Below are 14,724 nucleotides of genomic sequence, written 5' to 3' on the forward strand. Positions count from 1 at the left end.
CTATCCTCCTTCCAAGCTGAACTTGTGAGCAAATACATCACACTGAGGATCCTGTGAAGGATCGGCCTCTTGAAAGTTCAAAGCAAATCAGAATGTTTCAGATTCACTCATATATATTATCTGTGGAAATATTTGCTGACAGTGTGCTCTTTTTGGTCTTATCTGGCTGGAGCAGAAGGCCATGCCAGTTGCAAAGAAAGATGTCGCCAAGTGAAAACACACTTGCTAATGAGATAAAAAAAGGAAGAGAGACTGGCTTGCCAAATCTTCAGATATCCGATTAATGGCAATCAACCACACAACATGCAGTATTTCAGTCTCCAGATTAAAGCTGTTGGACTCCAGAGTTTAATTTTCGAGTGAAATGCTCCCGGCTGTTCTGATCTGGCCGCAGCAGAATAATATAACACTTGGGGAAGAAGATGCAGCCTAGTAACCCAGCACTGGAGGCCAAAATAGAGAAGATCTCCACAGCCACCATATACTTCCCTTTGGTGCTCAGGTAGCTTGGGATGAAGGACACCCACACGCTGCAGAAAACCAGCATACTGAAGGTGATGAACTTGGCTTCATTGAAGCTGTCAGGCAGCTTCCTGGCCAGGAAGGCAACCGTGAAGCTCACCATAGCCAAGAGACCCATGTAAGCTAGGATGCAGTAGAAGGCAGTGACGGAGCCCTCGTTGCACTCAAGGATAATGTACCCAGGCTCCGAGCGGGTATCAAAATCTGGGAATGGGGGAGAGGTTCCCAGCCAGACCACGCAGATTCCAGCCTGGATGAGAGAACAGAGCAGCACAAAGCCATGGGCAGCTCTGGGTCTCAGCCATTTCCGCATTCTGTTCCCCGGCTTTGTGGCATTGAAGGCCAGAACCACAGTGATGGTTTTGGCCAAGACCGTAGCAAGAGAGATTGAGAAAATGAGGCCAAAGGCTGTCTGCCGGAGAAGGCAAGTCTCCATCCTTGGCCGGCCAATGAAGAGCAAGGAGCAGAGGAAGCAGAGCATTAGGGAGGAGAGGAGGATGTAGCTGAGGTCTCGGTTGTTGGCTTTGACTATGGGAGAGTCTCGGTGTTTAATAAAGGTTTCGAGCAAAAATATAGCCAAGAGCGAAAAAGAAAGAGCCGAGGAAGCTAAAGCAATCCCCAGGGGCTCGTCATAGGACAGGAAACTTAGGTTTTTGGGAACACACTTGTTTCTGGCTTCATTTGGATAGTAGTCCTCTTTGCATGTCTCACAGCGATCCATATCTGGAAAACACAAATTGGATCTCACTATTGACCACATAGACCCATGCATCCATCTTTTTGAACAGATGAGTTGTGCTATAGCCTGGTCCCCCCAGAAGCCCAGTGCTGCTAAATAGCATGTGTAACTTTAGAGGAATACAAATATAACGTTCAACTGACCTATCTACCCTACCTTTCCTAAGTTAGGTGAAACAGAAAAGCCTTGGTCTGAGTTTTGGCTAATCTCCAAGGGGAAAATATTATGCACTTTGGTTCGCTGACCAGGAGTCACTGGTATCCTAATGTGGTTCATAGATGGTAAATTTAAGTGGTTCTCTTACTTGATGTTACTGCCAGATGCTGTATGCCTCTGAATAATAGTCACTGGGGATCACAAACGGGGAGTATCCTTTTGTACTCTGGTCCTGTTTATGGGATTCCCATAGGGCATTTTGTTAACTGTGAGGATGGGATGCTGATCTAGCAGGACTCTTCTTATGTTCTCATGACTTCGCCCATGCAAGTACAAATACACATACCCCCCTATCTCTGGCCAACAACATGCAAGTACAAATCCACATACCCCCGTCCCATCCTATCTCTGGCCAACAACATAGAGCACAATAGGAAAAGTCTTACAAGGCGAAGGTATTCCAAAACTGTCCTCTTTTTAATTCCTGTTTTTCTTGCTCTTAAATAATAAGTTACTGTAGCTATTATAATATTAAAGCATTCACCTTTGGGGCAAGCAACAGTTTTGCTGCTGCAATCATATTTATGTTCATTTTTATTTACAGTGCAGTATAGTTTAACAACCGCAACAACAACTACTGTGTAGTATAGTTTAACAACAACAAATATAATAGTATCACATACTGAAATTTTATTCATAATAACTTAACAATCATTTCCCATTTGGCGGGTGAATGGAATGCCAGTTTGATAGCCTTCCTTGACCCTACCCCCTTTGTTCAAAGCTGCCTTAGCAAATTAAGCAGCTCGTCTACATTTATTCAACCAAATACACATTCAGTTTACACCCCATTAAAAGACAAAAGATACTGCTCATTCTTAAAACACTGGAATCTGATTTGGCTGAAATAAAGAAATGGGTTAGTGACTTACTAGACTCCAGCCCATCAGTGCTGTGCACAGGTGGTTTATGCTGGGAACTATTTTCTCCTGAGTTTGATCCAAGATTAAAAATGTGAATTTCAAAAGAAAAAGCAGAACACACAGAGAACACAAACATAAACTATGTATGTTTGTATAGTCAAGCAATGCTTTGGCCACATTCTTACCAATTTGGTTGGAGATCTGGCCAGGTAGGCACCGGACACATTTGAAGCAGCAGCTGGGCCTTCCTCTTTCAGCCACCTTTCTAAATCCAGGGAGGCAGCTCTCACTGCAGATGGAGCGCGGATGCTAAAGAAGTGCAGGAGGAAATGCGTTTTTTAAAGTGGCTGTTTTGCAAATGATGGCATTTTTTATTTTTTTTAAGATATTTATTAAGTTTTCAACATATTACAAAAATAAGAGAAAAAAGGTAAAAGAAAAAACAAAACAAAAAAACAAAAATAAAAATACAAAGTAAAAGCAGTTAAAAACAAATCAGTCTTTCCATATCTTATCTTTCATTTGCTTGTTTCCCTGACCTCCTCACACCTCCCTTTTTTGTATTCCAATTCAATTAATTAGTTCAGCAATTCCTTTCCCTCTTTAATGTTATCTTAATCTTCTATCTCAATATATTATATCTTTAAATTATCACCTGTTAACAATCCATTTTTACATATTCCTTTATAACATTGCTGCTAAAGACCACTTAACTTCAATCCAACATCATTCTAACATTCATTAATTTTGCAGTATTTCTGTAGATAATTTTTAAATTTCTTCCAATCTTCTTCCACTGACTCTTCTCCCTGGTCTCGGATTCTGCCAGTCATTTCCGCCAGTTCCATGTAGTCCATCACCTTCATCTGCCATTCTTCCAGAGTGGGTAAATCTTGTGTCTTCCAATATTTTGCGATAAGTATTCTTGCTGCTGTTGTGGCATACATAAAGAAAGTTCTGTCCTTCTTTGGCACCAATTGGCCGACTATGCCCAGGAGAAAGGCCTCTGGTTTCTTCAAGAAGGTATATTTAAATACCTTTTTAAATTCATTATATATCATCTCCCAGAAAGCCTTAATCCTTGGGCACGTCCACCAAAGGTGAAAGAATGTACCTTCAGTTTCTTTACATTTCCAACATTTATTATCGGGCAGGTGATAAATTTTTGCAAGCTTGACTGGGGTCATGTACCACCTGTATATCATTTTCATAATATTCTCTCTTAGGGCATTGCATGCCGTAAACTTCATACCTGTGGTCCATAACTGTTCCCAGTCAGCCATCATTATGTTATGTCCAACATCTTGTGCCCATTTAATCATAGCAGATTTCACCGTTTCATCCTGAGTATTCCATTTCAACAGCAAGTTATACATCTTTGACAAAATCTTGGTTTTAGGATCTAACAGTTCTGTTTCCAATTTTGATTTTTCCACCTGGAAGCCAATTTTCTTATCCAAATTATATGCCTCCATTATCTGATAATAATGAAGCCAATCTCACACTTTATCTTTTAGTTTTTCAAAACTCTGCAATTTCAATTTATCTCCATCTTGTTCCAAAATTTCCCAATATTTCGGCCATTTGGCCTCCATATTGAGCTTTTTCTGAGCCTTCGCTTCCATCGGTGACAGCCACCTTGGGGTTTTATTTTCAAGTAGGTCCTTATATCTTATCCAGACATTAAACAATGCTTTCCTGGATGGCATTCAATCACATATTGGCAGATTCAGGTTGTGCCCTTATTGTTGATTTGGCACACTTGCACAATGAGCCCACTTCCCCAACAGATTGGGCGCTGCGTTAAGGAAAATGACAGGGCAATGAACAACCTGAATTTACACAATTTTAATTGTAAAAACTGAATGTGAATTCTCCAGCATTTTAGTGTGAATTTCTCTTAATATGGACATCTTTTTATGCAATTTCCCCTAACAATGTGTTTTTGTATTTTTTTTTCACTAATATATGCTTTTAAAAAACCCAACACTTTAATGTATGCATTTCTATAGACATTACTTAGCTGGAGAACTGCAATGCAAAATTCAGAGAAATGCGAATTTTGGAGGAAGGCTGTGTTTCAGTTCATGTATTGTTTTGGAAAGTGTGAATTAGGCAGGTTAGCTTTTAAAGGCAAACTGAATCTAATTTCTCCCCAATTTCCAGGAAGGACAGAGTTATGTTTCTCATGTGGTGTGCCTTGAGTCTCCTTAACTAACCAGCTGACTGCCCTCAGGTGTTGCAGAAGATGATGTCCTTGATGCGCAGCGTAAATTGATAATGCAGAGTTTTAAAGAATAAAAGCTTTACTGAATTAAAATAAACTTCTTCATAAACAACATGGTTCCAAACAGTCTGACTGAGATTACACACTGAGTTTGCTCACAGTTTAGGCAGACAGACTCTCACTGAAATCTTACAGAGAGCACAAAGTGAAACTGGCTACTACGTCACATGTCAGAATGACTCAACAGTTAGCAGTTAGGCCTGAATAAATTTAGTAGGCCCAAATGACTGTGCAGTCCTAGCACTTCCTAGCCTGCTTTGCTGCTTCTGCTCTCATGTGTCTTTGTCACATGACAGTCCTGTCACTCGTGTTAACATAAGGTTTATTCTGGTCAACATTTGTACATGGAATGGTTCGTGTGTGTCTTGTCCTTCACCTCAGGTAGCAAATTGTCTTCAGACCTGTTATGTATGCAGACATTGTAGGCCAAAGCCAGGCTGTTTGCATGCAAAGCAGGCCTAGGCCTTCCGGTCTCCGGGAACTCACCTCATCTGTATAAGACCTAGGATTAAAAAAAACAACCCTCCAATGACATTGTTAGTAACTACGGTTCTCATGATTATTTGAGGGAAACCATAACTGTCTGAAGTAGTATGATACTGCTTTAAATATATAACACACATGGGGCCTTGATCCAGCCCCATAAACCATCCACCATACCTCCCTTGGGTGGAGCACCCAGAGCAGAGTCTTTCTTGAGTCTCACCTGCCCTAATCGTTCCTTCCAGACAAGCTTAGCATCGTCAAAGAAGAAGTCTTGGCCATGGTCCTTCACGCTTCCAACTTTCACACTAACCAGGGAGCTGTTAGGGAGCACGCTCCAATTTAAAATATCATAAGTAGCTGTGGAGTCTCCATTCTCTTCAAAATAAACTTCCTCTCCAGCACTGTTATTGAATCGGACCTTTTTCAGAAATGTGTGGAGCTGAGGGCAGAGATGGCAAAGGAGGGAGAAATCTCTCTTCACTAACGTATGATTTAATAATTATGACTGCCAACTGATAGAAGAACTTACTTAAATAAGCTTACTGTCCCACATTTAGCTAGTTGATTCATCGTGTTTCAATTAATATGCATATTGTAAGATGTGACTCTGGTGCATGTTTGGGTGTTTTCATGTTAGTGGCTTGAAACCCAGAGAGGGAATCTTCCTCTGCTGTGTTTCAAACTGCAGAACAATGCTCTGATTTCATTTATACATGTCATCCATGATATATTTAAAACCATATGGTGCCTTCAGCTGATATTATAATCTATTCAAATCTATGGGTGGGACAGAGCCCACTGACAGTGTCAGAAAGGGAGATTGCAGCCAATCAGCCCTGAGGAATCAGGTGATCTGCAGAGCCAATGAAGTCCCTCTTGGTCTCATTTAAAGACCTCTCCTCAGAGTGGCTACCCTGTTTCAACCATTTTTTCTCCTCTCTTCTCCCTCTTACCTACCAGCTTTGGAATCCGAAACCCTATTACACCACGTCAGGTGCCTCTGGCCTTGGGATCCTTGTCTGTATACTCCATAACCTGAAACCACAGGCCTGTGTGGAGCACCCCGTTTGCCTCTGATACCACTGGGCCCTGACAAATCATGCGGGGACACCATATGCAATGATGAGGCTATCAAACCATCTCTGGCATTGTTGAAAACTCTCCTCTGTCTCAGATACATTATTTGTGTCATAATACCTGCCATGGGGGTAGAAGGCCTTTTCTCCTCCTCCTCCCTCCTCCTCTAGTATTATGATATCTCATTTCCATCAGTGCATGGGCTACTGCATAGACCGCATTGTAAATGCTATAGCTCTGCCACACGGTGTTCATATCAAAATCTGAAACAGGCAGGCTGTCCAGTCGTTCCCTTTCAGTGCATTTTCTTTTCCCATACATTCGGACTGAGTAGGGAGGAGGCATCAAACAGTCAAAGGCAAAACCCCAGAAATGCTTCATGAAAACATCGTTTGGATATTTTTTAGGGTTCACAGACCGAAGGAAGTCTCGAAATTGTGGGATTTCCGCCTTATGAACTGCAAAGGACAAGGCGCCCTGAAATGGATTTGAGTCTGGTTTGTCTGACCGGGGACCTACAGTAAAATCCCACTGGGCTGTGATGATCCAGATCTTGCCTCTTGTTCGGAGATTTCGACTGAGAAGTTGTAACTGAAAGAAGTGACTGGTGCTGCCGTAAAACACAGTTACATTGGCTGAGGACTTTGTGAGGGCATCTTCCATATTATGAATGGTTTTCATAGCCAGGTTCTCCATGTTGTACATCTTTAAGATGAATTCAGTGCAAACTCCATTTTTCTGCATTTCACCTTCCATGGCCTGGAGGAACTTCTCGCCATTATTGTCACCTGTAAAAACTACTCCAATCCACGTCCAGCGGAAGTAAAGGATCAGCTTGATGATCCCGGAGAACTGAGCTGTGTCACTGGGGACTGTCCGATACAGAAAAGGAAACTGGACCTTATCACTCAGGATGGGATCAGACGAGCCATAACAGATCTAAGGAGAAAAGGGCTGTTATTTCTTACTGGTTTATATTATGTGTTTTTTGAAGGAATAGAACCTTCAACCATTTTGTGTGCCACAGACTGGTTGGACACAGATGATTGGTGAGAGAACCCAACTGGGGTCCCCCAAGTGATGAAGGCTGGGGCAATGAGTGGTCAGAGGTAGAAGAGGGAGAAGACTGGGAAGAGAAGGTGCCGAAAGCAGAAGAGGTAACAGGGTTTAGTGAGCAGGGGGAATCTGTGGCAGAGAGAAATCCAGAATCAGGGGCAGAAACTGAAGCAGGAGAAGAGAGAGGCCAAGAGGCAGAGATGAGTCTGGCTGGTGAAGGGGCTTGGGCGTCTCCCTCTCCTGCTGCAATGAGCTCCCCTTTCCACTCGTTTCTCAGAACCAGGAGAGGCATGAAGAGGGCAGATGAGAAGTTAGTTTCAAGCAGGTGCAGTCTCAGATTGCTTTGTGAAAAACCTGGAGAAGAGAGGACTTAGGCAGCTTTGGGGAGACGGGGACCTTCAATCTCAGCAACTGCTTCATGGGGAGCAAGATCTGCAGGAAATGAGTTGCTGTGACACTCCTGTGCAGATCCTCTTTTGCTAATCAAGAGTAAACTCCAACTTTCTTGGTGAAATTTACAATTGACTGTCTCCTGTCATTGTGTTTAGTTTTAGGGTTGTACAATGGTCGCTTTATAGCCCAGGAACTTGGCAATTAACTTGAAATACAAATGCACTTAGGTATGTGCTCTCCTCCTCTTCCTTCCAATTGATTTAAAGGTTGAAAGTGTGAGGTAAATGAGCCTCTTATAACCAACATGTTTCACTCTAATGTGTGAAGGGGTTAAGACCATAGAGTAAGCTGTCCTGTGAGGGTTACCAAATTCTTTATTCTCTTACTTGTACTGTGTGAACCCAATCAGCAATGAGGTCTAAACTGGAGGTTTCAAGCTTAGGCCACGTGGCATATGCAGATCATCTTTGTGTTTCTATACAAATAATTTAGAAATTGGCCTGACGCCTTGTCATTCAACCCACAACTAATCGCCCCACTACTCCTCCCAGTATTGGGCCAGTTTAAAGTTTAGAATGTTTAAGGGCTATTTGGTGGAGGCAGGCAGAAAAAATAAAATAAAGATATTCACTTGGTGACTGTGATGAACTTAATAAGAAGGAGAGGTTGGTTTACCTCCCTCCCTTCTCACTGTGCAGGCTACAACCTGTGACATCAGTTTTATTTTAGCCTGCCGTGGGATTGCCTGTTGACGGAGAGTAGGCTGCAGATAGTTTAAGTAAATAGATAAAGATTTCTTGAAAAGGTTTTTACATGCTTATGATTGAACACATAATTTACATTATGTCATTTGGTCACAGATGTCCTGTTTGCTTCCTCCAGTATTTTGAAGTCAGAGAGGGTGTCAGGTACAGCAACAGAGCACAGGGCCAAACTTACCTGAGGTACCTTGGAGCTCTGCAACATGTTGCTCATCTCAGTGGTAGACTCGGATGTCAGAGCCCCGATGACGGCTGCCAGCTTGCTCTGCCCATGGCAGTGATAGTTGGGGACGGTTTTATCCTTTGGACGTTTGCTGACCAGGCTGTCATAAGATGGCCTCCCGTAGGAGTAATAAAGATCATATGTGCTGGGAGGTAGGGGTAGCACGGAAGGGGTCTGGTTCCTCTCGGATAAAATGCTGACCGTAGCTTCATGGTTCTTTCTCATGTCGTGACTATCCTCATACAGCTGGAATCCCAAGGAAACATTGGGAAAGAGATGAGAGTGCTTGTTGAGCTCTTCCATTGCAAACACAAAGGCCAGGGCGTGCTGGTAGTTCTTGCTGATTTGGCTGCAATGGGACAGTAAACCTTAGTAACACTATTGTGAACTGCCCAGGAAATATTCAGTTAAAAATGTGCTAGACAGACAGATGGTACTCAGAAAGGCATGGAGATGCATTTGCTACCCCTCAGGGATAATGCACCCCCAACCCCCCAATTGCATGCAAATATGTATTCATAGATATATGGGTAGATACTGTAAGAAAGAAACAGGAACAGCATCTTTACAGGTGTTAAGACCTCTGAGTAACTATTTCTTTGTTAGCCAGATTGCAGGTTAATATGTAAAAAGGCAAAAAGGGTAAAGGACCCCTGGATAGTTAAATCCAGTCAAAGGTGACTATGGGTTGTGGTGCTCATCTTGCTTTCAGGCCAAGGGAGCTGGCGTTTGTCCACAGACAGCTTTCCGAGTCATGTGGCCAACATGACTAAACCACTTCTGGCACATTGGGACTCTGTGACGAGTGCCAGAGCGCATGGAAATGCTGTTTACCTTCCCACCGCAGCAGTGCCTATTTATCTAGTTGCACTGGTATGCTTTCAAACTGCTAGGTTCACAGATACTGGGACAAAGCGACAGGAGCTCACCCTGTTGCGGGGATTCGAACCACTGACCTTCTGATCAGCAAGCCCAAGAGGCTGAGTGGTTTAGACCACAGCACCACCTGCTCCCACAGGCTGGCAGGCAGATATTTTGTGAATGGCACCTAATGATATGGGGATGGTCTCTTGATAACTTGGGATCTCTCTGGCCTTTTCAAATGAAATGCTGACCAGTACTTGAAGGAGGATGACACCCCTCTAGGTAAGGGAAGAGGGCAGGGATGAGCGGATGTGCATAGGTGTGAGAGAGAAACAGCAGTAAAAGATTCTTTCTTTTGGAAGAGAGAGACAGAGACATAGAGAGAGAGAGATTATGCACTGAGGGCCATCTACACAAGACAGCAATTCTTGTTTTAAAAATAAATTGTAAAAAAAGTACGGTAAATAACCTGGAAGAAATATTCTCTACAGGAGCTGGACATTCCTGCTTGCAGAAAACATTAGACCATTAAAAAAAAAAAACTCTGTAGCAGCATAATATATTTTAGTGAAGTAAATTTGAAATATTAGGGATTTGTGTATTGACTCTCTGACCCCATACATAAAGAAATGTCCTTCAACTATATGCCACTGAAGAAGACTTTATAGGTTGAAACACGTATGGCATGCTTTCTGAAATATGTCTGTTGTGAACAATCTTCACCTTCTGGATTTCAAATTTTTGAGCAACAATAAATTTGTATTTTATTGCTGTGGTTCCATTAGCATTTGAAAGACATACTCAGCCAGCAAAGGTAGACATTTTAGAATATATTTATGTGATATTTCACACTGTGTCTACACTGCAGTGTTGTGAAGTCACATAAAATTGTTCATTCTATTGATTACTAGCCATAGACTTGCTTTTGTAAAGTTTTTCAATTCTTTCACACCTACATGATAGAAATATATCCTATGCACTTAGGCCTTGACTTCATTCATTCACTTGTATGTATTGATTGCTCGAGAAAGCAAAAGCTTGTTCCTACGCCACTTCTGATCTCATCTGAGATAAGATCATAGACCTGAGTCTGGCTACACAGATGATTCGTTCTGGTTTCCTGAAACCGTGTAAAATACTTACTAATTGCCTGTTGCAGAGGAGTAAGGCTGTGGAGTACTTCGGAATGGTTCTTCTTTTCTGTTTAAAATATTATGGGATAAAATGCCACCAATAATATGGGCCCCATCTCTAGAGTAGCCATCCGTGTAGCTTTTCTTAGGAGTACACAGGGTTTTCCCATCCATAGCCACAGCTGTGGGGAAAAGCAGCGTGATAAGGAACAAGAACAACATAAGGGCACAGACAGAGGAGCTGAGAGAGCAAGTTCAGTTCAATGTGGTCCAGCACTGCAGCCGCTCTATTCTGAGCCCTAGAGTGGGTCTACAGTGAGCAAGGTGGAAGATCTTGGCTTTGTTCTATAGACAGGAGCCTTGTCTGGCATAATAAGGGCATGTTCACACACAGATTCCTGACCCTTTCAACAACTCTCATTCTTGTTATTGCTTACCAGAATCTCCTCTGGGTGGACCTCCTAGCTGTGATCATAGTCATTGCAGTGATTCCACCTCCCTGCCCAACGCAGATGCTCTCTGCTGCTCCCTGTGGCTTAGCTCCTTTCACAAATATGTTCATGCTGATGTGCCCCTGTACTGTGGGGAGCAGGAATGAAGCAACAGTATGGAGCACCTGTGCCCACGCCAGGTTCCCTGCAGGCTGAGGTCATCTTCAGAGGCCTTGCTTCATGTTCCTCCAACACTGGTGGCTAAGTTAGCCTTCACTAGGAGGTGCTAGAAAAATGCAACCTGTGTTGCTGAGAGTAGTGCAACTCATGAACACGTTGGCGATTAATATACACAGAACAATAATTATACATACTTTATCAACCTTCTGAGAAAAATAGAAAACATTGAACAAAGCCACAAAGACTTGCGAACTACCCAGCCTAAAATGAACTTATAATGTCTGGTTTCAATAGATTTTTTCAAATGCTTAACTCAGTCTATTAGATAAGTTCATGAACATACCAACAAAAGGTAAGTTCAGTGATATTCACAATATCGAGAGATGCTAGTAGAGTTGTAGATAGATGTTAATAAAGTTGTAGACAATGAAGTTGTAGATGACAGGGTGCCTGCGTTTTGCACCTGTTACGCCCTGGCAGTCCAAGTAATCAAAAGGCCGTTGTTCGCCCCTGATGGGGCCCTTTAACTGGGGCTTGCAGGTAGCACACTCCCAAGATAGTTTTCTGGGCTTCTTCAGTGGTCTAATCTCAAAGTCTTGATATGTATATTGATATTCAATCTTATAGAGAATGCTCTTTCTTGGCTTAAGCTTAAGAGACTGATTTGCTTATCTACTAGAAGGTGATCTAGATGCATCATAGGAACACAGGAAGCTGCTTTCTCTTGAGCCAGACCATAGCTGTCAAGTGTCCCTTATTTGAAGGGACAGTCCCTTATTCCAGCGCCATGTCCCACTGCTGTCCCTTATTGATGGATGTCCCTTAAATGTCCCCTAAAGGATGTCCCTTAAATTTCAAAGGAAGCAGCTCCTCTCCCTCCCTCCCTCCCTGCCGGCCAGGGAGGAGGGAGGCTCCAACTATGTTGCTTGGCTGTGTTGCTCACCCAATAAGAAGTCTAAGAACGACTGGGGGGTGGAGCTTGCATGCCTTGTGTGTGGCTAGTTAATGCAAGCTGAGGGGTTTTTTGAATGCTGGACGCCATTTTGTTGCACGTGCTGCTGAAAACTTTGCAGTGCAAAGCCAGGCCGGGGAGCCATCCTAAGTTGAGGCTGCATAGGCCTTGTGGTGCATGTGATTCAGAGTTTATTCAGTTGAAGCTCTGGTTACAAAGTTGGTTGGACAGTGTTCTCGAAGCTACCAGCATGAGTTTGACCAGACTGCAGGAGGACAGGAAGACTGGAGTGCCTGGAACAGGTGAGGCTGCAGGTCCCTTATTTTGGCTGCTGGTCCCTTATTTTCAAGGCTGCTGGTCCCTTATTTTCAAATCTGTAAGTTGACAGCTATGGCTAACAGATGTATTAAGACACAAATCTAATACAATAGGTAAGAAAGAATGGGATCATTTAAACAACTACCTGATGAATCAAGGTTCAGCACCTAAGATCTGGTTGTGCCTAGAATAACACTGCAAAAGCAATAGTGTCCTGATACCAAGATGAGGAACCAATTGAAATACAGGAAAGTATCTTTACTAAGAACAATGAACTGTTGCGGGATTGGCGAACGTCTTTATCTATTGTTTTGTAGGTAGCTTTGTAAGTAGTTCTCTGTGTTTTAATTTAAGAATGGTTTGTAAAATATTAGTCTAACAATGAGTGATTTACTATTAGCCTAGATATATATATGTATATATATATATATATGTATATATATATATATATATATATATATATATATATATATGCACACACACACATATACATATATTCTTTTTTTTCTCCTTTTCTTCTCTTTCATACTTCTTTCTTTTTTTCTTCTATACAGTCGTACCTCAGGTTAAGAACTTAATTCGTTCCAGAGGTCTGTTCTTAACCTGAAACTGTGCTTAACCTGAAGCACCACTTTAGCTAATGGGGCCTCCTGCTGCCGCTGCATGATTTCTGTTCTCATCCTGAATCAAAGTTCTTAACCCGAGGTAATATTTCTGGGTTAGCGGAGTCTGTAACCTGAAGCGTATGTAACCCAAGGTACCACTGTATTTTATTTTACTTTTCCTTATTAATTTTTATTATTTTTTATTTACTTAATCTGTTTGACGACTATAAGTTTTGTTCTAATTGTTTGTGTACGCAACGTAATTCAATAAAAAAGAAAAAAAGAAAAAAGAGAGAGACTCACTGCTGAGCCATGGCCTAAACCAATGCGGATTGGAACATCTATTAAGTGCTGCAAGAACAACTATTGCCAGGACATGGAAATCATTACGATTATTAACTATGGACCAGTGGTATAATGCAATCTGGCAAACAGCATTACTGGGAAAACTGACACAACATTTAAGAAGCACCACCATTTTTACACAGTCTGGTTTGACTTTATTCATTACACAAATAAAGAGACTGTAATGGTTCTAGGAGTTGCTCGTGCGTAAGCCGGTGCAAACACCTGGCTGGGTTGCCTGAGTGAACCTTTTCTGTCCGGACAGCCACTCACCCGTGGCTGTCTCAATCGCTGGCAGAATCCGTCAGTGGGCGTTTCTTAAACTTCTTCCAGCAAAGAAGCTCTTTGACGCCTAGTCTCCTCCTACTCTCTCTGCGCGAAAGCCTTCTGCGCAAGGAGGGCGTAGGCAGCGGAGGACCCCTACTCTCCCCGCTGGTCCCTGGCAAGGGGTCATGGGACCGCCTCGCCACTTCCCCCATCTGCCCCCCTTCTCCACTGGTGCTACGCTGATTCTCTTCCCCAGAAGATGGGCTGCCTCTCCCAATCCCGGGACGCTCTCTAGAATCCCTCTGGATTTTGCTCTCTCCCTCCGGCACTGATGGCAGTTCCCTGACAGGGGCATATGGTAGAACAGTACCCATAGTTTACAGCATAGTCTGGCGTGCATGAAGTGCATATTTTAATTTCCCCTCCCCTCCCCAGGTCCTATAAATTCTAATTGTTTTTGATACAAAATAACTTTTACTTACGGTCATCAGTTTAAGCAATACATGTTACTACACGTCATTTCATATCTGTAATAATTGGAATAATTTGTGCATATACACTTGAACACAACTTTGTTAGTCTATTCAGAGACATTTATCTAAGTGTTTATTGTTGTTCCTTTTTATTTTTATGTAATTGCTGCATTGTCATATGCTGTAATGTAAACAAAGATGTATCTCAATGCAACCATGTTAAACAGTTTAGAAATGAAAATGAATGAGGACTATGTTACAAAAAGAAGAAGACAGTTCCTGATATAATAACACTATATCAGTTTATATAAGAATATATGGGAGTATATTACATTGCATTTTTGTATATATTTTTCTCCCTCTCTGCTTTTTATACTTATTTTGTTCTCCCCCCTAAGTCCCTCCTCCGTGTATCACTTTATTTCCTTATAACTGAAATTCTTTCAATAAAAATATTGATATAAAAAAGAGTTAGATGGACCAATGTTTTAATTCAGTATAGGGCAGCTTCCTCCATTCCTCCATTAGAGGAC

At 42.2% G+C, this 14,724-nt stretch overlaps 2 protein-coding genes across 6 annotated transcripts in view; one reads left to right on the top strand and one right to left on the bottom strand.

Annotated features, from left to right (window-relative positions):
- On the bottom strand, window positions 1–5,597 carry LOC308483167 (vomeronasal type-2 receptor 26-like; the record flags this gene model as incomplete). The annotated part of the gene is made up of 4 exons (XM_081016753.1): window positions 5,334–5,597; window positions 2,526–2,649; window positions 550–1,245; window positions 1–68 (listed from the first exon to the last, which is right to left on the bottom strand). The coding sequence occupies exons 3-4, from the start codon at window positions 1,241–1,243 to the stop codon at window positions 1–3; spliced, it is 762 nt and encodes a 253-aa protein (XP_080872879.1). The 5' UTR covers window positions 1,244–1,245; window positions 2,526–2,649; window positions 5,334–5,597.
- LOC308484316 (gilatoxin-like) overlaps window positions 4,954–14,724 on the top strand; it is a 26,373-nt gene continuing 16,602 nt past the window's right edge. The window contains exon 1 of one of the 5 annotated variants that reach the window (XM_081019149.1): window positions 4,954–5,008. In XM_081019149.1, the coding sequence (XP_080875275.1) occupies window positions 4,972–5,008 (37 nt within the window). In that variant the 5' untranslated portion in view covers window positions 4,954–4,971. Of the gene's footprint in view, window positions 5,009–10,142; window positions 10,166–10,858; window positions 10,945–14,724 lie in introns of those variants that run through there. The other 4 variants (XM_081019144.1, XM_081019147.1, XM_081019153.1 and 1 more) reach the window with 4 other exon arrangements.

This window comes from Podarcis pityusensis (genome assembly GCF_964106645.2).
Source record: "Podarcis pityusensis genome assembly, chromosome: 8".
Taxonomy (NCBI): Eukaryota; Metazoa; Chordata; class Lepidosauria; order Squamata; family Lacertidae; genus Podarcis; species Podarcis pityusensis.